The sequence below is a fragment of the Meleagris gallopavo genome, chromosome 20, assembly GCF_000146605.3.
Source record: "Meleagris gallopavo isolate NT-WF06-2002-E0010 breed Aviagen turkey brand Nicholas breeding stock chromosome 20, Turkey_5.1, whole genome shotgun sequence".
Taxonomy (NCBI): Eukaryota; Metazoa; Chordata; class Aves; order Galliformes; family Phasianidae; genus Meleagris; species Meleagris gallopavo.
In genome coordinates this window covers 5,307,951-5,335,385 of record NC_015030.2, presented here as the reverse complement: position 1 = coordinate 5,335,385, position 27,435 = coordinate 5,307,951, and the positions used below count along the sequence as shown (strand labels likewise).

Sequence of the window (27,435 nt, the reverse complement as noted above, 5' to 3'; positions counted from 1 at the left end):
AAGCATTCCTTAGATTTATGCAGATAGCCTATAGGATATTGCCAGTGCAGCAACTGCTGTAGCTCTGTGATCAGAAAAACACCTCTTTCTTTTAGCAGAGTGTGTGACCAACTCAGAATGGGATCTGCTGCGCGTTGGATGGAGCTGCTCTGGAGATGTCCCAGAGCTGCCCCTGGTGCACCGAGGTAGAAGGAGAGAGGGAAAAGGTTCTGTAGAAGCTGGCAGGGATGGGATGCATGCTGCCCTCTGGACAACCTGTGCCAGTGCTTTGCTGCCTTTAGCATAAAAACCTTCCTTATATCCAAGTGACAGAGCAAGAGGTCTGAAGGTGGGAGCAAGGACAGTTTATGGAGGTAACACCCGTCTGCCCTTTGGCATAGCATGAGTGTCACAATCCCAGCAGTGATGCTGCATTCAGTATTTGCAGTGGTTAAAAGCAAAGCAGATAGCCCTCAAACCTTGCATATTCAGATTTTTCCTTTGAATCTGAGCAATGACCTCTCTAAGTTCAAGGAAAACACTGATGTTGCCAAATTGAGCATTGAGAAAGGGAAACACTGGAGCTCGAGTGCCTGTGCCATCCTCAGTTTCCCCTGTTTCCCGTTTGCTGTGATTTGTGACGGTGCAAACACGTCCTCTTTTTCCTGGTTAACCCATTTACTCCCATTTACTCAAGCTTCATTCTTTCTCCCAGCAAAAAGAATCCCGCTGCTGGGCGGATCAGAGCTCCAACATCCGACCTCTGCTTTTGTTGGGCAGCAGTGCCACAGAGGGACGAGCCCTGAGCCCCACCAATAAAGCAACCGGTGGCAAACACAGCCCTTTCCCAGGGCTGGATTGCTGCCGGCTCAGCCCTTTTCCTTTGGGATGGGGATGAGTTACACGGGGGGAGGCAGCGCGGCGGCTGCAGGGCTGTGCCTGCCTGTACAGGTGTGCACAGCACGGAGGAATGCCAACCACTGAGTCACGGCCCCCTCCCACCTGGCCAGCATAAAGCCCAGCCTCACCTGGGCACGGGGCTCAGCACGGGGCTCAGCGCTCAGCTCGCACCTTTGGGCACCGCGGGATGGAGGAACGTGGAGAACGAGGTCAATCTTTGGGCATGTGAACCCTGCGGGACGGAGATTGGCGTTTAACCGGAAAGAGAAAGGGGGCAGAAAAATAGAGAGGAGGGAATAAAAGGGAAAGAAAAAAAAAAAAGGAAGAAAAGGCCCGGCCCAGAGCTGAACCGGTGGCAGCGGAGCAGTGTGTTCCCTGCTGCTGTTGGAGGAATTCCTTGGCTCGCTGTGTGGGTGCTGTTCTTCGGGTCACGGCGGAGGTTTGGACGCTGTCAGCACCGGCTCTAATGAGGTTTGTGGAATTAGTTCATCTGCGCTCCGTGGCGTTGGGTTTGTTTTTAATTTGGCGATGCTGATTGACTCGGGGGCGGATGAAAGCACAGGGCAGGTGGGCTCAGCTGCATGCGTTTCCCCTTCTCCTTTAGCTGTGTGCTTTCTGCTGCCTTTTTGCTGCAAGCTGCGCTGCTCGTGCCTGGGCAGTTCTGCTGTGCAAAGCGCTTTTCCTTTCCAAAGTTATTTGGTGGAACAAAGCTGCCCGGGGGGGCCATGCCTGTGCCATTGGGACAGCACACAGCCTGCAGTGCTGCTGCTTTTGGAGACAGTTCTTCCCAGGTTTCAAAGGTTACAAGAGGAAAGTCCTGGGGAGGCACAACTGAGAGCTCACGGAGGTTATTTTGCAGAGCAGGTCGCTGGCTGCAAACCCTGTGAAATGCGGGTCAGGTTGGTGGTGCTTTTCTGGGGGTCTGTCCTGGTGGTTCCTGAGCTTTGTGAAGTCTCTGCATGTGCCCACCTGGGTGCTGGGTTCTTCCTGGCACAGCACTGGGTGCTCTTCCAGCTGCCTCCCACCACCGTCCCCTCCTCCATCCCGTGGGTCCCACTGCACTTCAGGGGGTCTGTAATTGCAGAGTGGGATCAGGTTGTGCTGGGGACCTTGACACGCTGTCCCCAACCCCTTGGGTTGCTTTGATGCTGGGTTGGATCCCTGCAGACTCCAATGTCCCATGAAACAGAGGACAGAGGTGACACAGGATCACGTCTGGAAGGAGGGTGTGTTTGGGTGCTTGGATACCCTGAGGCTGCTGTCCCTGAAGGAGGAGTGAGCCAACAGCCCTGTCCCCAGTGGTATTTCATAAGTCTAAATGCAGCAGATGGCTGCTGTGCCCATCCCAATCTCAAAGCTGTGCAGACGAAGGCATACAAGGGAGGTATATGCATGGGGTTTAGGATATTGGGTTCCCATTCTTCAGCCTTCTTCCTCCATCTGCTCCAGGGCAGTGCTGACTGCAGATTCATCCTTCCCAACACCAAGCTGACAGGGACGTGGGGACAGGTTCTGCTGCCCCAGCTTGTCCCCACACTGTTCCTGCAGTGGTTCCTTTGGAGGAGGTCCTTTTTGCTCAGGTGTGAGCATGCAGCCCAGGGGTTCCCCGGTGCTTTCCAGAGCTGCGTGTTGGCTTTGGCAAGGCAGAGATGGAGACTGGGGGCAGAGGAAGAAGAGCAGGAGGAGATGTGGCTGGGGAGAGGTCGGGTGTTTTTGTGCCATTGGGATCAGCTCCACTTTGTCTCCTAATCCTTCCCAGTTGAGCAGATTTCTTTTTTATTGCTATGAAAACCCAACCAAAGCACAGCGACTTTTCCCAAGTAAGTCTCTGTTCGTGGCAGAGGAGTTGGACTAGAGGACCTTCAGGAGTCCCTTCCAACTCAGTGGATTCTATGACGTTATGGCCGCTTTACTCTGCTTTTAGTCTGAGCACGGATTACTGGCAATGCGGGGTGGGACCAAATATTTCAAAGCTGGCAGTGCACAGGGCACCAGGATGTCAACACCAAGCTGTGCTTTATGGCTGCTTATCTCAGCTCTCAAAAGGACGTAACTGCGTCGATGTACCCAAAGGCCAGGGAGTGCCGTGATGACTCTGCCTGGGCTCGTGGGCAGGAGAGGAGCTGGGTCTGCACCATAGGGCTGAGCTGAGCTCTGGTCACTGGAATGGGAGAATTTTCCCTATTTCTGCAATGGGGCTGTTGCCATGTATCCAGCTACTATGTGAGCACCCAGAGAGAGAAATCCCAGCACTGGTGCCGTGTTGGAGTCCTTGCTGCCACGACCTCTGCATCTGCACAGCTCTGTGCATTCAGTATATTTCTGTGGGCTCCCCTGGAACCTGTGCAAGGAACCCCAGTGCTCTCCAAACCACGCAGCCTCCTGACAGCTCTGGGCAGCCCAGAGCTCTGGGTCTGGCATTTCCCAAGACCTCACCCTCTGTTTGTTGTTCGGCCATCCTGGAAACTCTTACTGTAATAGGAAATAGCGGGAGGGACGGCGCTGTGTTTTGCTTTGTGGGGGGTGCAGGTGGACACTTTGCTCTCTCTCAGGACAATCCAGGGCTGGATCCAAACACTGCTGCTCTCATGTGCAAAGGACGCTGGGCTCTGCCCAGCAATGGGGTGGCAATGGGGTGGCAGCCACCCTGATCCAGCAGAGGAGTCTCTAGCACGAGCCTGCATGGAGCTCTTAGTTCTGATGCTGTGTTCTGCCCTGCTCAGAGCAGGGATTGTGCCCATGCTCCAGCTCTGCTGGGCACACCGCTGTCTCCTTTTGGGATGTTTCCCCTCCAGCCCTGGTTCTTCCACTGCTCAGCATCCCACGTGTTGCAGGAGGAAGAGGATGGCCGTGCTGCCAGGGCCATGTGTGGGGCTGCTGCTGCTGCTGGCCCTGCTGTGCACCACCACTCTTGGCCAACGGAGCAGAAGTGAGTGCAACCTTCCTCCATCCGCCCCAGCAAAACCTCCGACTCCCTGGGAATAGAGTTGGCCTTTGCACCTCTCATCCTTATTTATTTTCTGCATTCCTTGTGCTGCAATCTTCCCCCTCCAGATAACCGCTGTGTGCAGAGCCGGGCGAAGAGCTGCACCGAGTGCATCCGTGTGGCCAAGGAGTGTTCCTTCTGCACCGAGGAGGTGAGGGCAGGCAGGGGTGTGGGGCTCTGATCCCAGCTGCTTCCATACCCTGCACCCCACCAACGGGAAATCCAAGGGAGGAACCCAAGAACAGAGTCAGCCTCTGGCTGCAGACCCAAAGCTCTGAGATGTGGATTGCCCTTAGCTCAGACACTGACTTAAGGGAGGCCGGGAAAGTTTGGGGCAAACTTCCAAAATACTGGGATTTATCAACGAATGCCCTTTGGCCAGGGCTGAAAGGCTTTGTGGGAAGGATTGCCCATGGGATGGAGGGAGAGCTGTATCCCAGGTGCTCCCATTCCCCAGTGTGCTAGGGGACACTGGATCTTATGGGCAACACTTGTCTCCATCTCTCTGCCCTACAAGGGCTCGCCAGGCCCAACTGGACTCTACTATGGCCTTCCTGCAGGAGTACTCAATCAAAGAATCGCGGGATGGTTGGAGTTGGAAGGGACCCTAAAGGCCATCTGGTGCCACCCCTGCACTGAGCAGGGACACCCACAGCTCCGTCAGTGCTCACAGCCCATCCCCTGACCTTGACTGTCTGCAGGGATGGGCCACCACTGCCTCTCTGGGCAACCTGTGCCAATACTTCACATCTTTTTTTCTTTTTTTTCTTTTTCCCTTATTTTGATGCCCTTAACGCTGCTCTCATAATGATGCAGAACTTTGAGGAGCCACGCTGTGACCTGCGGGAGAACCTGCTGCGCTATGGCTGCGGGGAGGCCGGCATCGTCTACACGAGGGGCGAGATGCGCACTCAGCAGGTGGGCACTGCAGGGTCCCCCATCTCCAGATGTTGATGTCTGGGAAGGCACCCAGCTGGGCACATATGGGCATGAGGGAACTGTTGCTCTGAGGGCAGGGAGTGGGGTCGTAGATTCATAGAATGGTTTGAGTTGGAAGGGATCCTTAAAGGCCATCTGGTCCATCTCCCTCCGATGAACAAAGACACCCACAGCTCCATCAGTGCTCAGCACCCCGTCCAGCCTGACCTTGGGTGTCACCAAGGTTGGGGCATCCACCATAAGTTACCTGCCTACAAGAGGTGGAGTCCATCCCGTTCACCCCACTCTTCCCCCGCAGAACATCAGCATCAACACATTTCTGCAGAGGACCCAGGTGGCCCCTCAGGCCATGTTCATGAGCCTACGGGCTGGGGAGGAGATGAGCTTCAACATGGACGTCTTCCAGCCCCTGGAGAGCCCCGTGGATCTCTACATCCTTATGGACTTTTCCTACTCAATGTCTGATGACCTGGATAATCTCAAGAGCATGGGGCATAACCTGGGTGAGAGCTGGGAGCACAGGATTCCATGTCAGGATAAAACTTCTATTAGTTTCTTGTTGCTGCTCTGTTGGGTGGATCCTTCCTGGCCCATCACGTGTTCTCTCTCTGCCCTGTGGGGTTGTTTTGTGGAGTGGCTTTGGCACCTCTAGCCTGTAGGCATGGGTTGTGTTGGAAGCTTCTGTCTTGGAAAGGAGCTGCCAAAATAGGCGTAGGTTTCTACCTCAAAAAGACAAGATCTGAGCCCAAAGAGTTTAAATCCCTGGAGTCCAATCTGAGATGTGACCAGCAGAGATGGCACCCAGGAAAGGACACCTTTCTGTGGAGCAGCAACATAATGGGTTTATCCTCTTTCACATCTATTCCTCTCTTCCAGCTGAGTTCCTGCAAGCCCTCACCTCCAATTACACCATTGGCTTTGGCAAGTTTGTGGACAAAGTCTCATCCCCACAGACAGACATGAGACCCGAGAAGTGAGTAAGGCTGGGGGGCCGTACAGATATGCAGCTCCCCATTGGGGTTGCTGGAACGTCTCTTTGCCCTCCTGCTCTCTCATAGGCTCCGTGAGCCATGGAACAACGCCGACTCCCCCTTCTCCTTCAAGAACGTCATCCGCCTGACCAACAACATCAACTACTTCAGCCAGGAGCTCAGGAAGGAACGCATCTCTGGAAACCTGGATGCACCTGAGGGTGGCTTCGATGCCATCCTGCAGACTGCTGTTTGCGAGGTGACAGTGGCTGGGGAGATGGGAGCAAATGGTCTGGTCTGGATGAGTTGGGTTTTCCAAGCCCTACCAATGACCAAAATTGCTGTGTGGTGGGCTTGGAGGTAAAGGTTCTTTCTCCCCATCTGTAGGACAAGATTGGTTGGAGGAAGGACAGCACACACTTGCTTGTATTCTCCACCGAGTCAGCCTTTCACTACGAAGCTGATGGCACCAACGTCCTGGCAGGGATCCTGGCGAGGAATGATGAGGAGTGTCACCTGGACACCCATGGCACCTACGTGTATGACACCAAGCAGGACTACCCTTCGGTGCCCACGCTAGTGCGCCTGCTGGGTCAGCACAACATCATTCCCATCTTTGCTGTTACCAACCACTCCTACAGCTACTATGAGGTGAGGGAGCTTTATGGGATTACCTTTCTTTCAGGACCATCTCTTGCTCCTCTTGGTTCCCAAGTGCTGAAGCAATGTCTGTCACTTTGAATTTGTGTCATGGCTTCTCAAGTTCTGGTTTGGGTTGTGAAAGGCCCCAAGATGTGTTGTTGGGATGCAGGAATCTGAGCTCCTAGGAGTCTCCTTTGTTCGTGTGGAGACACAGAGCTGGAGAGCAATAAGACCTTGAGACCTTGGTCAAGACCTCAAGCTGAGCTGAGAACATCCCTAAGGACATACATGGTTGACCCCTTTTTCCTAAGCAGTTCCCTGCCTCTTTTTCCTGCTAAACACACATTTATTTTTTTTTTACTAAAATATTGCCTATTGATCACAGTAGCCCCTGAACAAAAGCATCACCCCGAACTTGGGCGAAGGAGAGCTGTGGGGTCACTGCCTCAGACAGCGCTCAGGAGGGGCAACAGCTGGACTTGCCACCATGGTGTCATACCTCAGTGTGCCCCTTTTTCTCTGCAGAAGCTGCACAAATATTTCCCCATCTCTGAGATAGGGGTGCTGCAGGAGGACTCATCCAACATAGTGGAACTGCTTCGTACAGCCTTTGAGGTAACGGTGCTCTGCAGGGCTTTGCTCTCGCTCCCAGGGTGGGATGTGGTTTCAGTAGGGCTGAAAAATCACTGTGATCCCCTTCTGTCCACCCAGCGCATCCGCTCCAAGATGGACATCCGAGCTGACTTCGTTCCCAAGGCCCTGAAGACGGAATTCATCTCCTCAATGTATGAAAAGACCGAATCTGGGTCCTTCCACATCACCCGTGGGGAAGTGGTAGGTCCCTGGGAGGGCTGAGCTCCTGGAGCATCCCAGCTTCCTCCCTCCTGGGGATTCGGTGGTGGGGTCACTCCTCCGGGCTCACCCAGCTGCCCCATCCCTGCAGGGTAAGTTCCAGGTGCGGGTGAAGGCTCTGGAGCACATTGGTGGGCAGCACGTCTGCACCCTCCCTGAGAAGGACCGGCAGGGCATTATCCATGTGAAACCCACCTCACTGAGTGACAGCCTCCAAGTCCAAGCCTCTGTCGTGTGCGACGTGTGTCCCTGTGAGCAGGTATGTACAGGTTGTGCGTGGCCAATGAATGCTGGTCCTATTTGGCCCTGGGCAGGAGGTTTGGCGTTCTGGATTGGGAGACTCAGGGATGCTGCTTTGAGCTCATGGTCCTACTGCAAAACTCAGTTTCATGGGCAAAGCTTTTCCCTTGGTTTTGCCTTCTGATGCCTGAGGTGACTGTGGGGGAACTGAACCCACCCAGCAGCACCTCTTCTCTATGCCCTTACAGCAACCAGATTTCCGCTCACCCAAGTGCAGCTTCCATGGGGACTTCATCTGTGGGCAGTGCATCTGCCACGCAGGCTGGTAAGGACCTCACCGAGCCTCGTGTCCCTCTGCCATGTCTGGGGACACAGCGTGATGCTCACACATGCCCTGAGGATTCTGCCCAGGCGCAGTCTCTAAGCTCTGCTCCCACCCTTCTCAATGTCACCCCAGGCGAGGGGACACGTGTGACTGCTCTCCGGCCTCATCCCTCAACAACGAAGCCTGCATCCGCCCTGGAGATGTGGAGCCATGCTCAGGTCGGGGTGAATGTCTCTGTGGGAAGTGTCAGTGCTACCCTGAGGACCTGATGCAGCGCTTCGATGGGGACTTCTGCCAATACGACGTGCTGCAGTGCCCGCGCACCTCCGGCTTCCTCTGCAATGGTGAGAGCCATTGAGCGGGACTCAACGAGCCGTATGGGTCCCTTCCAAGTTGGGATGTTCTATGATCCTTATGAGTCCCTTCCAAGTTGGGATGTTCTATGATCCTTATGGGTCCCTTCCAACTTGGGATGTTCTATGATCCTTATGGGTCCCTTCCAACTTGGGATGTTCTATGATCCTTATGGGTCCCTTCCAACTTGGGATGTTCTATGATCCTTATGGGTCCCTTCCAACTTGGGATGTTCTATGATCCTTATGGGCCCCTTCCAACTTGGGATATTCTATGATCCTTATGGGCACCTTCCAACTTGGGATATTCTATGATCCTTATGGGTCCCTTCCAACTTGGGATGTTCTATGATCCTTATGAGTCCCTTCCAACTTGGGATATTCTATGGTTGTTATGGATCCCTTCCAACTTGGAATGTTCTATGATCCTTATGGGTCCCTTCCAACTTGGGATTTTCTGTGGTTGTTAAGGATCCCTTCCAACTTGGGATATTCTATGATCCTTATGAGTCCTTTCCAACTTGAGATGTTCTATGATCCTTATGGGCCCCTTCCAACTTGGGATATTCTATGATCCTTATGGGCACCTTCCAACTTGGGATATTCTATGATCCGTATGGGTCCCTTCCAACTTGGGATATTCTATGGTCCTCATGGGTCCCTTTCTACTTTGAATATTCTACGATCCCTATGGATATCTCCCAACTTTGAATATACTATGATAAGGGATATTCTATGATCCCCTCCTCCAGTGCCTGCAGGTCCCTGTGACCCCAGTTGGTGGCACTGGGACATGAGGATGAAGAACATGATGGGTCTGGGGGACTCTACACTTGCACATGTGCATGGAGATGGGGGCACTCTGTTTGCACCCAGGCTCAGGGATGCAGCCCATGTTGGGGTGCCATGCAGTGATGTCTTCTCTCACTTTGCAGATCGTGGTCGCTGCTCCAAGGGCGCATGTGTGTGCGAGAGCGGCTGGGAGGGCCCTGGCTGTGAGTGTCCCACAAGCAATGACACCTGCATTGACAGCAGGGGGGTATGTCCCAGGCACCCACAGCAATGTCCCAGCAGCAAAACCTGGTATCATGGCCAATGTGTGAATGCTCTGTGACACCCACTGTTCCCTCTGCTCCCCCAGGGCATCTGCAACAACCAGGGGAGGTGTGAGTGCGGGCGGTGCATCTGTGACAAGTCATCCCTGTACACCAGCTCTACCTGCGAGATCAGCTACTCCCTGGTGAGGATCTGCGTGGGGTCCTTTGGGTTTCTCACTTCTCCTTCCCAGTGTGAACTGCTGGGGAAGGAGTGCAGAGCTTGGGGGGATGCCATGCCCTCCAGCTCCCCAGCAGTGTTAAAGCCGTGTGGAGCTGAATGTGTGTAGGGTGTGCATGGGGCAGAGGTCCTGGCTCTTGCCTTATTCTGGTTTGCCTCAAGGCCAGAAAAACTCTCTTCATGGCTCAGTGCCTCAGTTTCCTCACTGCTAATCCCTTGTGAAGAAAGATAGCTCAGTCGTATTTTGGGAAGGCCACCTAATGTGGGTGCTGCAGTGCTGGGATGGCATCTCTGCAGCCTGCTCTGGGTGTGGTGCTTTCCCCAGGGCTGATCTTCTCCATCTGCCTCTGCCCAGGGCTTCCAGGCTGTGTGCGAGAGCATCAGGGACTGTGTGCAGTGCCAGGCCTGGGGAACAGGCAACAGGAAAGGGAACTGCAGCACATGCCACCTCCATGTGCAGATGGTGGAGGAGCTGAAGAAAGGTACTGAGATGCAGAGACATGGGATCTGCCTGCCCTGTGCATGGCCTGGGAGGGTGCTAACCCTGGTGACCACAGCCTGATGATGTGTTCCCAATCTGTTTGCAGAGGAGGCCAATGAGCATTGCTCCTTCCAGGATGAAGAGGATGACTGCACCTACCACTACACACTGGAGGGAGACCCCAGTGTTCTCCCCAATGCCACCGTCCAGGTGCAGAAGAAGAAAGGTGAGCAAAGAAGTGGCAGAGCTCTCCCTGGGCAGCATTGCTCATTGTGAGCATTGGGAATGATGCTCCCAGGCTGAACCTGGCTCCTCACTTCCCCCCCGGGCTGATGCTCTGCTGATGCTGCTGTTGCTTGCAGAGTGCCCTCCTGGAAGCTTCCTCTGGCTAATCCCACTGCTCATTTTCCTCATCCTGCTCCTGGGGCTGCTGCTGCTGCTGTGCTGGAGGTACTGCGCCTGCTGCAAGGTGAGTGACATCCAAACCCAGCCCACCTCCACTGTAGCTGGGGCATCAGCGCTGCCTCTTGACTGACATCCAGCACCACTGGGAGTTGCAGTGTGACTTCCCCATTAAAAGGCTGCCAGGCTAAGATCATCTTCCAGAGCCCCATCCGTCCCCACTCCAGCACTAAAACCTCCCAGCTGAAGATGGGAGTTTCAGCCCTGACTACAGAGTGACTGTGTGTTTGGTCATTTATTTTCTAGGCTTGCCTTGCCCTGCTCCCCTGCTGTGCACGAGGTATGAGCCCTTTGAATGGGGAGAGGGGTCTGTGGGGTCACTGCCTTCTTGTGGGGGGATACACACAAGTAGGCATCCTCCTCCTCTTCCTGTCTCAATTGGGAGGTGAATCAGGGCAATGTCTTATCAGAGAGACAAGATACTAATCATCCTCCCTCCCCAACTGGAACCCCTCTGCTGGCTCTCCAAGCTGAGTTGCATGCTGTCCCCACTCTTGGACACCCCCACTCTTGCCACCAACTTGTTGGCCCCACTGTGCTCCCAATACCCTTAGCTTGGTGGAAGATTCCCCAGGATGAATTCCTGCTGTTGGGGAATTGATGGTTGGCATCCACTGCACCCAGGAGTTGGACACAATAATCCTCATGGATCCTTTCCAACTTGGGATAGTCCATGATTTTATGGTTATTCAACTCTGCAGGTCGCACTGTTGGCTTCAAGGAGGACCATTACATGCTTCGCCAGAGCCTCATGTCCTCAGACCACCTGGACACCCCCATGGTCCGCAGTGGATCCCTCAAGGGTCGGGACACCGTCCGCTGGAAGATCAACAACAATGTCCACAAGCAGGGTTTCACCTCCCACGCTGCCCTCAACCCCAAGGACCTCAGTAAGTGACAGATGTGAGGAACGGGGCTTGGAGGAGATGCTGGAGGACATGAAGCCTTAGTGGTTGCCCCCAGTAGCTATCATGTCTCTTCCAAACCCATGGCAAGGGTCTTCATGGCTGATGCTGGATGGGATTTGGCTGTTGGCAACGTGTGATCGGACACCATGCATCCAGCTGTTGGCTGGGTTGTCAGAGTGGGGAATTTCTTCTTCCAGTTCCCTATGGGCTGTCGCTGAGGCTGACACGGCTCTTCACGCAGAACCTGGTGAAGCCAGAGAGCCGGGAGTGCGAGCAGCTGCGCAAGGAAGTGGAGGAGAATGTAAGAGTCTGAGCACAGTGGGGGTGGAGATGGGAACCTTCAAAGAAGTGATTTTTCTCTCTTACTGAAAGAAAGCACAAATCCTCGGGATTATCAAAGCATTGCATTGGGTTTGCTCCAGATGCAGCCTCTAGCTGTGCCCTGGGGACAAGCTGTAAGAGATCTCTGCCTTGGGTGGGGGGGAAAGGGGAGGACTGGGCTTGGCTCAGGGTGATGTACATCTAGAAAGTCCCTCTTGCTCCTACAGCTGGACGACATCTACAAGCACATCCCAGGCTGCTACAAGCCCCAGCAGACCAAGTTCAGGTGGGTCACTGTGGGAAGACCTTCTGTTTGGGGTCAGGGTACCCCAGAGCCATGCCCAAGAGCGATGGGAAGGGTGTGAAATCTGTGGTGTGGGATGGAGCATGGTCTGTGAGCCATTCCCAGTGCTCACATGGTGCTCAATGGGAAAATTCAGCCCTGTGCACAATGAGGAGTGCCTGCTGCAGCATGGGGATGCTGGCACTGAGCAGGGAGCACCATCCCCTCCCTGCGGCTCTGAGCAGCTGTGGGTGCCCCGTGGGCTTGTTCCTCACTGCATTGGGAAACCTAGGGCTGGAGGGAGCAGCCTGACAGGAGGGAACATGAAACGGGGCCGTTGTTTCTGTAGGATGAGTTGGCATTGGTCCCTATGGCTGCAGCCCGCAGGGCAGCTTCTGCAGCTCAGACATGTGCAGGGCTGTGATTCACACAGAACTTTGTCTCCCCAAAGGTTTTACTCACTCTGATTGTTTCTTTCTCCCCCTCCCAGGGTACAGCCCAATTCTGGGAAGAGGTAAGTGGATCTTCCAGCCTTCCATGCTGTTCTCCTCTCCAGCAGCAAGCAAACTTCATTCAGCTCTTGTCTTCCTCTCTTCCAGACAGGACCACACCATTGTGGACACGGTGCTCACCGCCCCTCGCTCCGCCAAGACAGAGATCATCAAGGTCACTGAGAAGCACGTTTCCCATGAGGCTTTCAATGACCTGAAGGTTTCACCAGGTTACTACACTGTGACCTCTGACCAAGGTATGGAGCAGAGCCCGATGCTGTGTCCTGGGCAGTGGGGACGTTTCCCACCTTCCATCATTGTCCCTTCTCCCAGATGCTCATGGGATGGTGGAATTCCAAGAAGCTGTGGAGCTGGTTGATGTCCGTGTCCCACTCTTCATCAGGGAGGATGATGATGATGAGAAACAGCTGCAGGTGGAGGCCATCGATGTCCCCACTGGCATCGCACAGATTGGACGCAGGATTGTCAACATCACCATCATCAAGGAACAAGGTGAAGGGCGGTGACCATGGCATGAGATAAAGGGCAATTTGTATCTGTGTGTCCCACGTCCAGATGGACTTCTGGTTTGTTAGGAAGGTGCAGTCTGTGTGCTCCCATAGGTCACAAGCCAGAGACTGCTATCTTCAGGTACTGGGGTCTAAACCACAGCATCTTTTAAAGCATAAAAAGAAAAGTTATCACCCCTGGTGATAGAGACCAAAATATTTGACCACCACAGTTTACCTCTTACTAATTCCATGGCAAGAGTTCCATGGGTTGGCCATAGGTCCCCGCAGTGCTTGGGGCAGCAGGTGAATGTCCCCAGTGATTTGCTGCCTCTTCCCATAGGGTGGTTTTGAGCAGGGAGAAGAGTCAGGACTGGTGAAGCCACCAGCCCACGCAGTAGTATTTCCAATGTGGTTTATAGCTTTGGGTGGTAAGAACTCCCCACTCATTGCAGGGGAGTTGGACCAGATGACCTTTAAGGGTCCTTCCAACTCAAATGATTCTACAATTCTATGAACTCTCTCCCTGAGCACTTGTAGTGTGGATCTTAGTGCATTAACACATTTGTTCTTTCCTGCCCCTTCCAGCCAGCAGCCTCATCACCTTCCTGCAGCCAGCCTATTCCCACAGCCGCTTTGATAAGGTGGCCAAGATCCCTGTCCTGCGGGAGATCATAGACAACGGGAGGTCCCAAGTTACCTACAGGACCCGAGATCTCACTGCCAAGGAAGGCAGGGTAAGGATGGGGCTCCTGACCTGGGCAGGCAGAAATGAGCAGGCACCAAGAAAGGAACCAACCTGCAGAAAAACAGGGCTCAAAGGAGATATGGCCAGGAGAAGGGAGGGCCGAAGGTTGAGAACCATCTCGTGGGTGCTGTGGGCTATAATCATGCACTACTCCCTTCTCTTCTAGGACTACGTCTTCACAGAAGGTGACCTGGTCTTCCAGCCTGGGGAGACCCGAAAAGAGGTGCAGGTCTCCCTGCTGGAGCTAACTGAGATAGACACCCTCCTGCACAACCGCCAGGTCAAGCAATTTGCCATCGACCTCCTCCATCCCAAGTATGGGGCCAAGATTGGCCGATACCCCCAGGCCACAGTGACCATTGCTGACCCAGGTAGGGGCTGGCAGCCAGCTGCTGGGCAATGGCGGCAGGAGGTGGTTGACCCCACGCAGGATCAGTTCACCTGGAGTTTGCCACGAAGCTCCAGCCTCCCCCCACCCTTTAAGAGCTGCGATGAAGAGCATCCAGCTCCGAACGGTGGATGTGGGTCTCCCTCTAGAGGCATTAGAGAGTATAGGTGGGAAGAAGACGGATGGTCTGTACTGAAAAAGGAAATAAGAGTGCATTCTTCACTCCTTTTCCTTAGGGATTTGAATTAAAAGCTGCAAAAACAGGGGGAGAGGTGGTCAGCATTAGATTGATCCAAGCTGGAGATTTCTAGCTGCAAGAAGCCAAATTCTTCCAAGACTGTGAGAAGAAGCAGGTGGTGCAGGACATCAGGGGATCAGAGCCAGACTTTGTGCCAGCTTGCTGCATGGTTTGGGGGGATGGCATCACCAAGTGGCCTCAGTCTCCCTTCCCTATGATGGAGATTTATCCTATCTTTTATCATTTATCCTTCAGTAATGCTGAATGGCCAGGCAGTGCCAGGAAGGTGCCCATTTATTTTATTTCCATCTCCTTGGAGGACTGGCACTGATGCATTCTCTCTTCCCTGTGTCTACAGAGGTGGTGGATGGTGTCCCCCCACTGACTGGCATGGGCCAGCTCACCCAGTCTCCCAAAGGCCGCCTGAGTGCACCTCTTAATCCCAGTGCCCAGGCTCTGAGCTCCAAGGAAATCCACTTCAGTTGGTTTCCTCCAACGGGAAAACCTCTGGGGTACAAGGTAAGGAGTGTGTGGATACCAGGGGAGGTGTGGGTCCTGTCATGCGGCTCTCACACCCATATTCCTTCATGCTGAAGGGATGGGGAGAAGAGACTTAAAGAAGGGAATGAGTTCTTCCATCCTGGTCCCTTTCATAGAGTCATTAAGGTTGGAAAGACCACTAAGATTGCCAACTCCAGCCCCACTCCACCCCCGTCATCCCCACTCACCACGTCCCCCAGTGCTACATCTCCACAGTTTATACCGCCGGGGATGGTGACTCCACCACATTCCTGGACAGCTGTGCCAATACTTCTCCAACCCTGATGACCATTGTTGGGCGGATGCGAGACTTGCAGGAAAGTTTCCTGTTGGGCTCATCCCTCTTTGCATCCCTTACCTTTGGGCAACGTTGCAGGGAAGGCCCCAAAGGAACCTAGCTGTTCTGGGAGGGGGTGCAAACGAGGCAGTGAGGTCTGGAGGTACCACAAAGTGTTCTGACCCTATTTTGGAGGGCTGAACAATGCCCTAAGAACAGATCTAAGAAGAGATGAGGAATTCCTCACCTATTACAGTGAAGATTTGAAGGAGTTATAGCTATCACTTGTTTTGTCAGGTGAAATACTGGGTGCAGGGTGACCCCGAATCCGAAGTCAATGTCATGGACATCAAATCGCCAGGGGCAACACTGAAAAACCTCTACGCCTTCTGTGACTACGAGATGCAAGTCTGTGCCTATAATGCTATGGGTGAAGGGGCCTACTCTGACATCATACAGTGCCGCACACTGGAGAATGGTGAGATTCTCTATGTAGGAGCAAATTGGTGCTCATGTGTCTGCAATTTATGGAACTCCAGGCTCCTGATTGCTTTGCTCCCAGCTGGAGTAACCCAACCTCTTGACTCTTGCCATTGCAGTTCCCAGTGAGCCTGGTCGCTTGGCTTTCAATGTCGTGTCTTCCACTGTGACACAGCTGAGCTGGGCTGAGCCTGCAGAAACCAATGGGGTGATCACAGCTTATGAAGTCAGTTATGGACTCGTTAATGATGAAAATGGTAAGTGCTTGTTTTCTTGCCGGGGCAGCTCTACTAGTTGGAGTGTACTTCTCACATCTGGGCTGGTTCCATGTTGCAGCAGGAAACCTGGAGGTGTTCTAAAAAAGGATAGATGTCACCTTGAAGGACGTGGGTTAGTGGGCATGGTGGGGATGGGTTGATGGTTGAAGTGGGTGATCTTACTGGTCTTTTCCAACTTAAATGATTGTATGAGACTATAATTCTAGAACCAAAAGGGCTCCAAGGGCATTTATTGTGAAAACTGGGATAAGGTGTCATTTCCAGGAAGGAGTACAGCAAATCATAACTAAGGATTTAATCCTGCAAAGCCATGAGTAATCTCAATTCTCATTCATTTCTGTAGTATTTTGTGCTGTTTTTCATGTTTAAAACTTTGTTCATAGGTCTAGACCTAGATCTATGGTAGTAGTAGGAGACTTCTGCTATAGGCTGACTTCAGCATTCAGTGTGGGAATTTCCCCAAGACAATGTCATGCCTGTCATGAGCATCCCAGATAGCCTCTATGCCTTGTCCCTGAGCCGAGCTGTGTCCTGACACCGAAACTCAACAATCCTGTTGGCCAAGGATGCGCTGCTGTGGGGCTCTCTGTGCCTCATGACCTCATGGGGGGATACGTGTACCTCTACTTTCAGTCCCCATTGGCCCCATGAAGAAGGTGCTGGTTGAAGACCCAAAGAAGCGCATGGTGCTGATAGAAAACCTGCGGGAGTCCCAGCCCTACCGCTACATGGTGAAGGCCAGGAACGGTGCTGGCTGGGGACCTGAGAGAGAAGCCACCATCAACCTCGCTACGCAGCCCAAGCGTCCCATGTCCAGTGAGTTGCTGCCCTGTCTGGATGGGGGGCAGTGGAGGCGGGAGCAGTGCTGGGGGGCTTCCTTCATCACCCAGCTGCTCCTCCACACCCCGCCCTCTCCACTGTGCCGTTCACTCTGGTGGAGGCTGAAGGCCTGAGCGCGGTGGATCCAGCGTGGTTTTGAGCTGTGTGTCTAACGGCACTCCCCACCTCCCCTCCAGTCCCCATCATTCCCGATGTCCCCATCATTGATGCTGAAGGAGGTGAGGACTACGACAGCTACCTGATGTACAGCACGGACGTGCTTCGCACTCCAGCTGGCAGCAAGCGTCCCAGCGTCTCTGATGATTCAGGTACGTTGCTTCAGGTTTTGCAAAGGTCACTTCTAATATTCACTTTCCTTAACAGCTTTCAGCAATGAGCTTCACTGCTCCTTTTCTCCTCACTGGGATGGGGAGATCCGAACCATGGAGCTGGTGGAGATCAGCACTTCCAAAGCACAGGAACTGGGAACACTGGACTAATATTAGCTTAAATAGGACCACGTACTAGCCAGGAGGCAAAGAGAAATCTCAGTGTGGGGTGGTGGAGTTCTTCATAGCCCTCTGTGTTCATCTTCCCTGTCTGTTACTGTCTGAATGGACCAAGAAAATTACTGTTAGCAAACCAGAGATGGCAAAGCACAGATCTCTGAGTCCTTTGGAGGCTCAAGATCTCAGCCAAGCCAACAGGAGGGGGGCACTGGTCAGGGAATTGGATCCCACTGGATCCCTGTGGCCTCTCATCTCTTCCTCCATCGCTTAGCTTTCAGGATGAGGCTGGCTCCCTTGTCTACTGCACTGGGACAAGGAGGGAAAGACTGGCCATAAGTTGGTGGGATCTGGAGGGTCTTTCCTGGGGGGTTCTCCAAAGCCTGGGATCCAGAAGCAATTCCCAGGGCAGAAGTAATGGGAACAGCAAGTGTCTGACCATCCTGCGTGCACACTGCGGAGCATGAAGCCTCTCCTGAGCAGGGGATTGGTGCAGCAGACTGCTCGTGATAGGCAGATGGTGGGACTTCAACTCTCACTTTTTGTCATGATGGACACAGGGCTGGAAAACAGCCCTGGGGTTGAGGCATACTGTGTGTGTCATGTTCCCTCCACCTACCAGTGATGTGATGGTGCACCACCTGAACTCATCAGCCAACGGGTGCTGTTCCCCTTCCCCTTCCTAGCAAGCAGCACGAAGGCGGTCGGTGTCCCGCTCTGTCCCCTCTAGACCGTGCCAACACGGGTGCTTACATTATCCCAAAGGCTCCCGATGGAAATACGTGCCGCTGCTGGGAGAAGACTTGGATCTTCGCCGCATCACCTGGAGGCTCCCACCTGAAACCATTCCCCGCCTTTCTGGCAGCAGCCACCTCTCCTCGGACACTGAGGGTCTCCTCCGTGAGGAGGATGGCGACGTGGCTACGGGCAGCCCCATGAGGAGCGGGACCCCCCGGCCCCAAGCAGGTGAAGGACGACTTCATATGGCACTGAGTGTCCTGTCTCGTCCTGCTCTGAGCCAAGGGCTGCGGCTGGGTCAGCCCCCTTCCTCCCCCTTATGTGCCCGTCCTCCTGTTGGCGTGATGTCCACATGCTGTAGAGTCTCAGTGTGTCTGTTCACGAGTGTCAAGGTAACCCCCATCTCGGCATGGACTTGGGAGCCTGCTAGCAAGTTGTTCTACAAAAGGCTGAACCTTCGAGACTCGAGCAAACTCAAACAATGCCTGGAAAGTATCGCCTCCAAAGGCAGCTCCTCAACTTAATTAAGTGTCCCGAGCTCCTGGGGTATATCTGCTGGACTGTTAAACAGAAATTTGGACTGGACAACCTTTAAGGGTTTCTTCCAGCTCAAACGATTCTATGATTCTATGGTAGCTGATCTCTCCTGGCCTGCTGAGGATCTGCCAAGGACCAGCACAAGGAAGCAGTTTGCTTTTTAGATCCAACTGAGATGGGATCCAGAGAGAGAGAAGGAGAAACTGCCTCCATAAAAGGCTGTTTTTCTTCTCCTGCCTTCTTTTTGAACCTGAAATTATAAACCTGCGCTTGCGTCAAAGGAGGGATGTGAGGGAACGTGTTGAGAACTGCAAGCAGTGCCCCAGTGAGGCCGAGGTCTGGAGTTACCTTGGGCACCATGTGTGTCTGGTGCTGGTGTAGGGCAGCGTCTCTGTTTACCCGTTTGTTTCCCCCTTATCGTGTTGGGTGACTTGTTCAAGACGGAGAGCTCCAGAACGACCTGCCAGAGCAACTGAAGCCAGGGCAAAGCCAAGGCAAAGCCATGGGGCCTGGAGCAGAAGCCCACCCTCAGCCAGGCCCCTTACATGTGCCCTCTTTCACAGAACACCTGCTGAATGGCCGCATGGACTACTTCTCCGGCAGCAGCAGCACGCTGACCAGGACAGCAAACACCAGCTACCACCAGCACGTGCAGCAGGAGCACAGGGTGATGGGGAGCTCCTCACTGACCAGAGATTACTCCACCATGATGGCGGGGCACGGTGAGTATGAGGTGGTGGGGGCTGCTCTTCCATTCCATGACCACCTTCGGATCCATGCCTTGCAGATCTTTTTGGAGTGAGGGCTGTGTTTGCAGCCAAAGGGGCTGATGAATCAGAGAAATGGCAGCTCATGTCCTTAGAGGTTCGACTCAATGGTCCTTACGTGTACTTTCCAACTCAGAATGATTCTATGATTCTATTATTCTACCACTGATGTGCTAGGGCTTTAGTAAGGCTGCTCTGCTTCCAGACCACTCTGGAAAGGGTGCCCATCCCTGACTTGGGAACAGGATTTACATCCTTGTTTCCACACTGCAAAGCTCATGCTGTTGCCCCTTACTACGTTAGCAGCATGATTCCCTTACATCTCCATGCACATGCATCAAACTGGTGTTGACAAGAGGTTTTAAAAAAGTTCAAATCTAATCCTTAGAAATTTCTCTCTGTGCAGAAGTCAGCACCTGGGCTGAACCCACTCTGACGTCTTCAATGGTGTTTTTCTTTTTCTTTCTTTTCCTATGCTGGTCTGTAGATTACTCAGGGAGATTCCTTCCTCCCATCCTTGAAGATGCTGGGAGGAGAATCCCACGGCCCAGGGACGTGGGTTTCAGGAGCAGGGTAAAGGTGAAGGGTTACTACCCCAGCACTGGCTGTCGGGACTCTATAATCATGACTGATGGGTCCACGGGAATTTGCAAGTACATAGGTACAGCTTTGTCCAGTGCCTCCTTCCAGTCATGCATCCCATAACCAGCCACGCCGCTGGCCCTCTGTGAGCTACTCCCAAAAACCCTTTCTCATGGCTTTCTGTGTGCCACACTGATCTACCTCCTGACCTGGCTGAGCCTCCATCACACCACCTTTCCATTTGCAGGAGATTTCAGCTGTGTGCCAAGCCATGTGGGCTGATTAACCCTCACCATTGCTGCCACTGTGATCTAATGAGCTGATCACCTCATCGTCCCCTTCCTCTTCATTCCTAACAAGCTTCTTGTTCTCGTTCTTACCCCACAGGCTTTTGGAGAACTCTTGGGGAGAACGTGGGTCCCAGCCTTGAGCAGTCCCTGGAGGCGTTGGGTTGGTTTAGCTGTAGATCAGGGCTGTGCTCGCTCTGAAGATGTCCACAAATCATTTGGCAGACTGGACAGAGAGCTTCAGGGTGAGCCAAGAGGGCAACACACTGCACCAGGTCCCTGGCCAAAGGGCATGAAGATTACTTTGCCTTCTCCCATGCAAGGGTGGCACCCCAAGGCCACTGGACATCCCTGTAGGTGTGCAGAGTCCTTCTCCAGACAGACTAGCTTGCACAGAGGACATCTCCCCACGTTCTCCCCACGTTCTCCCTGGACCATCAGGACCATTCCACGCTTGCGTGTGCTGCTGCCTTCTCTCACCCAGCCCAATTAACCCCAAATTCCTGCTGTGACCGTCCCATTTTGCTTCAGATTCCAGGTTTCCACTGGGTGTCCCTGACATCCCCACGCGGTTGGTGTTCTCTGCTTTGGGGCCCACCTCACTGAAGGTGAGCTGGCAGGAGCCGCACTGTGAGAAGGAGGTGCAGGGCTACAGCGTGCAGTACCAGCTGCTCAACGGAGGTCAGTGGGCAAGGAGAGGGCTCATCTGGGTGCTGGGAGCTTCTGGTGGTGACATCTTGGCTAGGTCTTCTCTTGGCAACCTGCTGTCATTGCTTGGACTGGGGCCTTAGACCAGATGGCCTCCATCACAACCACCATCTTAGTCAAAGGTTTTGTCATCGCGCTGGATTTGGAAGGACTGGAATATAAGAGCGTATTATTTTTACATGAAACTTGGGGCAGCTCATGAAAATGTGATTCTCTTTGGTACTGAAAATCCCCAAGTTTTCAAGAAGCCATTGCTAGCCCCCAGGCAACATCTGGTCCTGCACTACCCGCTGGGTTGGCAAGGTGTGATGGAGATGGCTTGGGAGGAAGTTCTCTGGCTCAGTTTTCTGGATAGTCCGTTTGAAGTAGGATTTAGGAGAAAGTCACGGCTCTGTCGTTGTGCCTACAACCCCTCTCTGATGTCCCCCTTCCCTGTGTGTCCCAGGAGAGGTGCACCGCCTCACCATACCCAACCCCAGCCAGAACTCGGTGGTTGTGGAGAACCTGCTGCCCAACCACTCCTACATCTTCAAGGTGAAGGCACAGAGCGAGGAGGGCTGGGGCCCTGAGAGGGAAGGAGTCATCACCATAGAGTCCCAGGTGGACCCACAGAGCCCACTCAGCCCTGTTCCAGGTGAGGTGTATGGGAAGCAGGGAAGGAGGCACTGATGTCTTTGTGGTTAGCTACTGGCCTTGCTGTTTTCTCCCCCCTAAACTCATCCTGAAGTGCTCCTTTCCTTCCTTTCATTTGGAAATGGGAACTTATTTCCCATGCACTCACTTTCTTCTAGCTGTCCAAATAGCTGAGACCTTCCTGCTTCATTACATATATGCTCTCACAGGTTCACCCTTCACACTGAGCACACCCAGTGCCCCCGGACCGCTGGTTTTCACTGCCCTCAGCCCTGACTCCCTGCAGCTCAGCTGGGAGAGACCACGCAAACCCAACGGGGCCATCCTGGGTTACATGATCACCTGCGAGATGCTGCACGGAGGAGGTATGGTGTCAGTCTGTGCAGAGAACAAGATGCCTCCAGCAAAGGCAGTATAACAGAAGTGGTGGGAAGACAGACCCGTAGCTCAGTGCAACCCAAATCCAATGGAGGTTATTGGTTGAAGGTCAGCGCTGTGCTGAAACAGCAGAACTGGGTGGTGTGATTGCACTGCCAGTGTATGGCACAAAGCTTAGGGAAAGCTGAGACATCAGCCAGCAATGGAGAATGTTTGCATGTCCACCTTCTCACTGGACGCTCACTGGACAGTCTCATTGGAGACTCTCACTTCTGTCATATATCTGTGTGCATTAGGGGAGCCCAGGAATATCTACGTCGAAGGTGACAATCCAGAAACGACCCTGACTGTGCCCCACTTGAGTGAGAACATCCCGTACAAGTTCAAAGTGCAAGCCAAGACCACTCAAGGCGTTGGGCCGGAGAGAGAAGGCATCATCACCATCGAATCTCAAGATGGAGGTACAGAACCACGTCTTTCTGGAAATGCAGAGATAAGAAAGCTCTCAGAGCAGGGAATGTGCCTTCCGGGCTCCTTTTCTGAACTACTCTGGAAACCACCAATCTGGTGGTGATTCCAATTTCCATAATCTCCATAAGGAAGGCAATGCTGTGCCTTGTGAGCACTGTCCTTATCCTGCAAAATGCACTGAATGTGGGGGATGACAGCAAGACAAATCTCCTGAGCTTACTGCTGGTCCCCACTGAGCAGGGTTGAGATGCTGGAAGCTCCTTGCCATGTCCTGGCTCATTTGTCCCTTCTCCTTCTCCCTAGGTACTTTCTCACAGTTTGGAGGACAGCAGTACACAAGAGAGGTGTACAACTTCCCCATGGAATACACCACCAAAACAAGTATCAGCCATTCCTCTCTGGACCCCCACTTTTCAGGTAGGGACCAGAGGAGGATCTGAACCATGGTTCTTCCTGCAGAGATACGTGATAACCATCTTCAGCTACGTCACTGTGGCTGCCCCATGTTGTCCCCTCAAGTTCAAGGACTCACAGGCTCATGCCAAGATGGAAAGTTTGGGAGCTGTTAGGAAATCCTAAGCTGCATCAGAGGGTCAGGTGGGGGTTAGGGAAAGGCTCTGCACTTGAGGGCGGTGGGCATGGAACAGCTCCCCAGGGCTGTGGGCATTGCCCCAAACCACCAGAGACCAGGGAGCATTGGGGCACCACTCCGACATAGGGTTTGGGTGGTGCTGTGTGGGACCAGGGATTGGACTCATGGTCCTTTCCATCTTGGGATGTTGTGTGGCTCTATGAATCCATCCTCTCGTTGCAGACGGCATGCTGATGACGTCCCAGCGAGTGGAAAGTGCCAGCAGCACCCTCACCAAACAGGTCACCAAAGAGTTCGTCAGCCGCACCGTGACGTCCAGCGGGACCCTCACCAAGCAGGTGGAGAGACAGTTCTATGAGGCCTGAGCTGGGGCAGCAGGACACTCCATTGGGGCTGGCAGAGCTTTGTAGGACCATCCAGGAGGGCTTCACCCGGACTGTGCTTGGGCAGCTCCCCCAGACCTTCCATGGCACTTCAAGCTCTGCACATTCAAAGCTCGTGGTTGGGTCACGGGTGTGTGCTCACCCTGCAGAACTCATCCTCCCCCTCCTGCTCTGCAGCCTCAGTTCTGCAGAATGTACGTGGATCTCCTCCATAAGCAACCACTGCTCACTCCAATACCACTCCTCGATGCCCACTCATCCAAGCACACCTCCTGCTGCAGATATTCCTCCATATCTTCATTCTCCCAAGATAAATCAAAGAAAATGATTTATTCTCAGGTGCTCAGTTTTGAGAGGATCCCTGCTGATGAGATCCTGATTTATAGAGGGTCACCACTTATTGGCACAGGCTGCCAAGGGAGGTGGGGGACTCATCATTCCTGGAGCCATTCAGGAACTGCTGAGATGTGGCACTAAGGGACATGGTGGGGATGGGTTGTGGTTGGACTGTATGATCCTATTGGTCTTTCCAGCCTTAATAACTCTATGATTCTACAATTTCCATCTTTGGCCTGGGCTCTATGGCAGCTTGGCTCTCTGCTGGAGATGGTGGTTTTGTTCTGTTCTATTATACAAGAGCTGCAAGGTAGTGGGTCAAGGTGACATCTGCTTTCTTACTGTGCCTATTTGTGTCTGTCCTTTGCTGCTAACATTGGTACCACAATAGCAAAGCATACCCTTCCAGTTGAATAGCACTACTTATGACGGCCTCTGATGCTTTTTTTTTTTTTTTGTCATACAATATTGTACAGTTTTGGTAGTATATATATATAAATATATAAATGTATTTTATTATTTTATATTAAAAACAAAAAACAAAAAATGGAGGTGGATGAGATCTATGCAGAATGATGAGGATACATTTGGACCATGGCTGATGAGAAGCACTAAGAAGAATGAGCTCAGGCCCCTTTGCAGCATCCTACCCAAATGTTGTTCTGTCCATAGCAGAGCACAGGATGCTGCTCCTGGCAGCACACACTCCCTGTGCACACGTGTGCTCTCATGGCTGCATTGTGCCCCAAGTGTCATTGCTTTTTAATTCTCACCTGGTCCCCAGGGCTGTTGGTGATTTGGGTCAACCCAACAGCAGCTCTGTACACTCAATAAATATTTTCTCTACAGTTTGCCTGTTCCTTTTTGTTTTATTACATTATTCCCCCACCAAGCCTTCCACCCCCAACAGCAGATGGAGGAAGATGCGCTCCAGGCGTTTGTGTTCCTTGGGAAGGAGGTGATCCCAGCAGGGATGCTGTGTTGGCTTCTCTACAAGGGCAGCACCTTTGCCCCATCCGAGGGTTTGGTGATGTAGAAGGTCGCTGTGCCGCTGTACTTCTCCTACAGGCACAGGAGGAGCAGTTAAGTGCAGATCCCTAATGCCAGGAGTATGCACTCACTGCACTAACAACTTTCCCAGCCTGCAGCTCCCAGCACTGAGCTCCTCAATGCCTAGAGATTACTGTTCCCTAGATGGATTTAGCTGCCTCAGAGCTCACCTGGCATTTTTTGCTCTTTTTCTCAATGTAATAAAATCCTTCTGAGGTGCTTTGCAGTCAGCACAGTGCCAAACTGCCCCCCAAGAGTTCAGAGCATCAACGGACACGGGGTGCCCCAGCCCTGAGTGCCTAAGGATCACAGCTTCAGCATCATCACCTGGGGTGGGCATCATTTCCTTGGGGGGTGGTTTGGGGAGCTTTAAGTCAATCTCTGGGCACTTTGCTGCGGTGTACCTGGATGTGCTGCTGGGCTCTCCCTGCAGCCTCGGCCACCAGCAGTGTCACCGTACAGCCCCCAAAGCCTCCCCCCGTCATCCGGCTGCCATACACCCCATCGACCTCCAGGGCTGCTGCCACCAGCTGGTCCAGCTCCGGGCAGCTCACGGCGTAGTCATCCCTAAAATCATCACACACAACAGTTGGGTTGGAAGAGACCTTACAGCCATCCCGTTTCAACCTGCAGCCATGGGCTTGTCGTCCCCCCACCGTATCACATTGTGTAGAAAGCCCCGTGGCGTCACATCCTCACCGCAGGGAGTTGTGGCTCTCCACCATCAGCCTCCCAAACGTGACATAATCCCCATCCCGCAGTGCCTGTGCCGCCCGCGCCGTGCGCTCGATCTCACCAACAACGTGCCTGGCACGGCGGTACACCTCCTCATCCAGCTGGCCCCTGGATGCTGCAGAGACACACACAAACCCTACAGCGAACCCCACGCTGCCTGGAGCTGACGGATGCTCCGTGCCCACCTTCCAGCTCGGCCATGGTGACATCCCGCAGGGTGGTCCTGCCCAGTGCTGCTGCTGCCTCCTGGCACTGCCGCCGCCGCGCGGGGTACTCACTGCCCGTCAGCGTGTGCCGCACGTTGGAGTTGGTGATGAGGACAGCCAGGTTGGCATCACGCAGCGGGACGGGGACAGCATCCAGGGACCTGCGGGGAGGTGACAGCGCCCACCCCCACTGCGGCCACGTGGCACCCAGCAGGGGCAAAGTCTGTGTGGTTTGGGGGGGTGACGCGCTGGAACAGGTTGCCCAAGGAGGTTGTGGATGCCCTATCCCTGGAGGCATTCAAGGTCAGGCTGGATGTGGCTCTGGGCAGCCTGGGCTGCTGGTTGGCGACCCTGCACATAGCAGGGGGTTGAAACTCAATGATCATTGTGGTTCTTTTCAACCCAGCCCATTCTACGATTCTGTGATTCTATGATTCACTCCAGCAGTGTTCACCCTAACCTTCTCAGTTATTAGTCCTTAGCTAGAGCCTATTAGTCCTAAATTAGACCCCATTAGTCTGAAATTAGACCATAACAATTTTGCCTGGGCAATCAGCACAAGGAGGAACCATCTCCTCTGATGCTCCAATGGGACTTTTGGACACTGAGGGCTATCCCCAGCCCCACAGTGGGTTTTCGGGTTGGGGGTTAACACCTCCTAGTGCTCCTGTACGGCTGTGTGTATGTCACAGCCATGGGACCAGCAGGTGGTGCCCAGGAGGTGCTGACCTGCAGTCGATGAGCAGCGCGTGGTTCTCTTTGCCCATCACTGATATGAACTGATCCATGATCCCGCAGGGCATGCCGGCAAACGTGTGCTCTGCCTGCTGGCATGCCAGAGCCTTGGCCACCAAATCACCATCGTCTGTGGCAGGGAGGAGAAGAGCAGGTAAAGAGTGATAGGATGGGCACCACACAGTGTGCCCAGTACTGAGCCTTCGTTCCTCCCCTCGGAGGATTTTCAGTTCACGGGATGTGGGGAAAGCCTTGCGGGATGGGGTTTGCATTTCTGGGGACAAGAGGGTGGGGAGAAGATGCTCCAAATGGAACGCTCCACCCATGGGCTTTAGGGACACGGGCAGCTTGAGTGGGAGCTGTGCCCCATCCCACAGCAGCATTTCCCCAGGACCTCCCCTAGGACGACCCTTACAAAGAAATGGGGCCGCACCGGGGCAGAGCTGCTGCAGGAAGGTGTATGTGGCCACTTCCAAAGAGGCAGAGCTTGAAAGGCCACCGCCCAGGGGGACATCGCTGGAGATCACAGCATTGAAACCTGGCACGGGACCGCCTGTGGGAACAGAAGGGAAGAGAAGGGCCGTGAGTTCCCATAGGACTTGGGGCTGCCCTGCCCCATGGGGATCCCGGCAGAGGGGAGAGCCCCTTCTACGTCCCATTTTAAATGCATGGTGATCCACAGCACTGTGGTCACACAGCTCCTCCAAAGCCTGGTCCCAACAACAGCTGTGGGACGGCACCAATGCTCCATGATGCTCCAAAGGGAACTTTTGGCGTGCGCCAGCCTCCAGCCCACTTGAAGCCCCGTGCTATCAGTGTGACCCTACACGAGAGGCTCCGACCTTACCCCGGTAGTGCTGGATCACACCTTTGACGTAGTTGGCCCAGTGCGGTCGCCCCGGGCTCAGGGGGCGGCTTTGGGTAGGAGCCGGGAACTGCACCCTATGGGGCTCGTCCGCCCCCGGCGCGGTGGTGAGGATGGAGACGGTCCCGTCCTGCGTGGGGGAACCCACCAGCACCGTGCCCAGCTGCAGGGCCTGCGGGGGACACACGTGCTCAGCGCCAGCCCCACGGCCACGTCCCCGGCGGTGTCCCCCAAGGGACAG

The 27,435-nt window shown here is 53.8% G+C and overlaps 2 protein-coding genes across 5 annotated transcripts; one reads left to right on the top strand and one right to left on the bottom strand.

Annotated features, from left to right (window-relative positions):
* The first annotated feature begins 364 nt into the window (after positions 1-364).
* Positions 365-24,451, top strand: ITGB4 (integrin subunit beta 4). Of its 4 annotated transcripts, none has more exons than XM_010721368.3 (41): positions 365-1,350; positions 3,714-3,808; positions 3,934-4,016; positions 4,682-4,783; positions 5,103-5,307; positions 5,681-5,777; positions 5,863-6,034; positions 6,163-6,426; positions 6,943-7,032; positions 7,129-7,251; positions 7,361-7,528; positions 7,758-7,834; positions 7,967-8,178; positions 9,123-9,226; positions 9,329-9,427; positions 9,818-9,944; positions 10,050-10,169; positions 10,306-10,412; positions 10,652-10,685; positions 11,107-11,295; positions 11,511-11,614; positions 11,862-11,920; positions 12,408-12,431; positions 12,517-12,665; positions 12,742-12,921; positions 13,506-13,654; positions 13,832-14,036; positions 14,650-14,810; positions 15,406-15,586; positions 15,708-15,845; positions 16,500-16,682; positions 16,883-17,014; positions 17,957-18,157; positions 19,030-19,188; positions 19,721-19,894; positions 20,634-20,783; positions 21,256-21,444; positions 21,653-21,808; positions 22,118-22,282; positions 22,596-22,709; positions 23,107-24,451. In XM_010721368.3, exons 1-41 carry the CDS (start codon positions 1,346-1,348, stop codon positions 23,247-23,249), a joined length of 5,589 nt encoding a protein of 1,862 aa, XP_010719670.1. In that variant the 5' UTR covers positions 365-1,345; the 3' UTR covers positions 23,250-24,451. The 4 variants fall into 4 exon arrangements, with proteins under 4 accessions (XP_010719670.1, XP_019477228.1, XP_019477230.1 ...); XM_019621683.2 differs by lacking the exon at positions 365-1,350 and adding an exon at positions 1,753-1,778; XM_019621685.2 differs by lacking the exons at positions 365-1,350; positions 17,957-18,157 and adding an exon at positions 1,753-1,778.
* Position 24,452: 1 nt separating this feature from the next.
* Positions 24,453-27,420, bottom strand: GALK1 (galactokinase 1; the record flags this gene model as incomplete). The annotated part of the gene is made up of 7 exons (XM_019621686.2): positions 24,453-24,665; positions 25,058-25,220; positions 25,353-25,503; positions 25,574-25,755; positions 26,324-26,459; positions 26,763-26,882; positions 27,177-27,420. Coding segments are annotated over 7 exons (1,068 nt in total), but the record flags the coding sequence as incomplete, so codon positions are not given.
* Between the last annotated feature and the right edge of the window lie 15 nt (positions 27,421-27,435).

Coding starts and splice junctions, on each gene's coding strand:
- ITGB4 (XM_019621683.2), top strand. Junction 11,296..11,510: donor CCTCAACCCCAAGGACCTCA/GTAAGTGACAGA, acceptor TTCTTCTTCCAG/TTCCCTATGGGCTGTCGCTG. Junction 11,615..11,861: donor GCAAGGAAGTGGAGGAGAAT/GTAAGAGTCTGA, acceptor TTGCTCCTACAG/CTGGACGACATCTACAAGCA.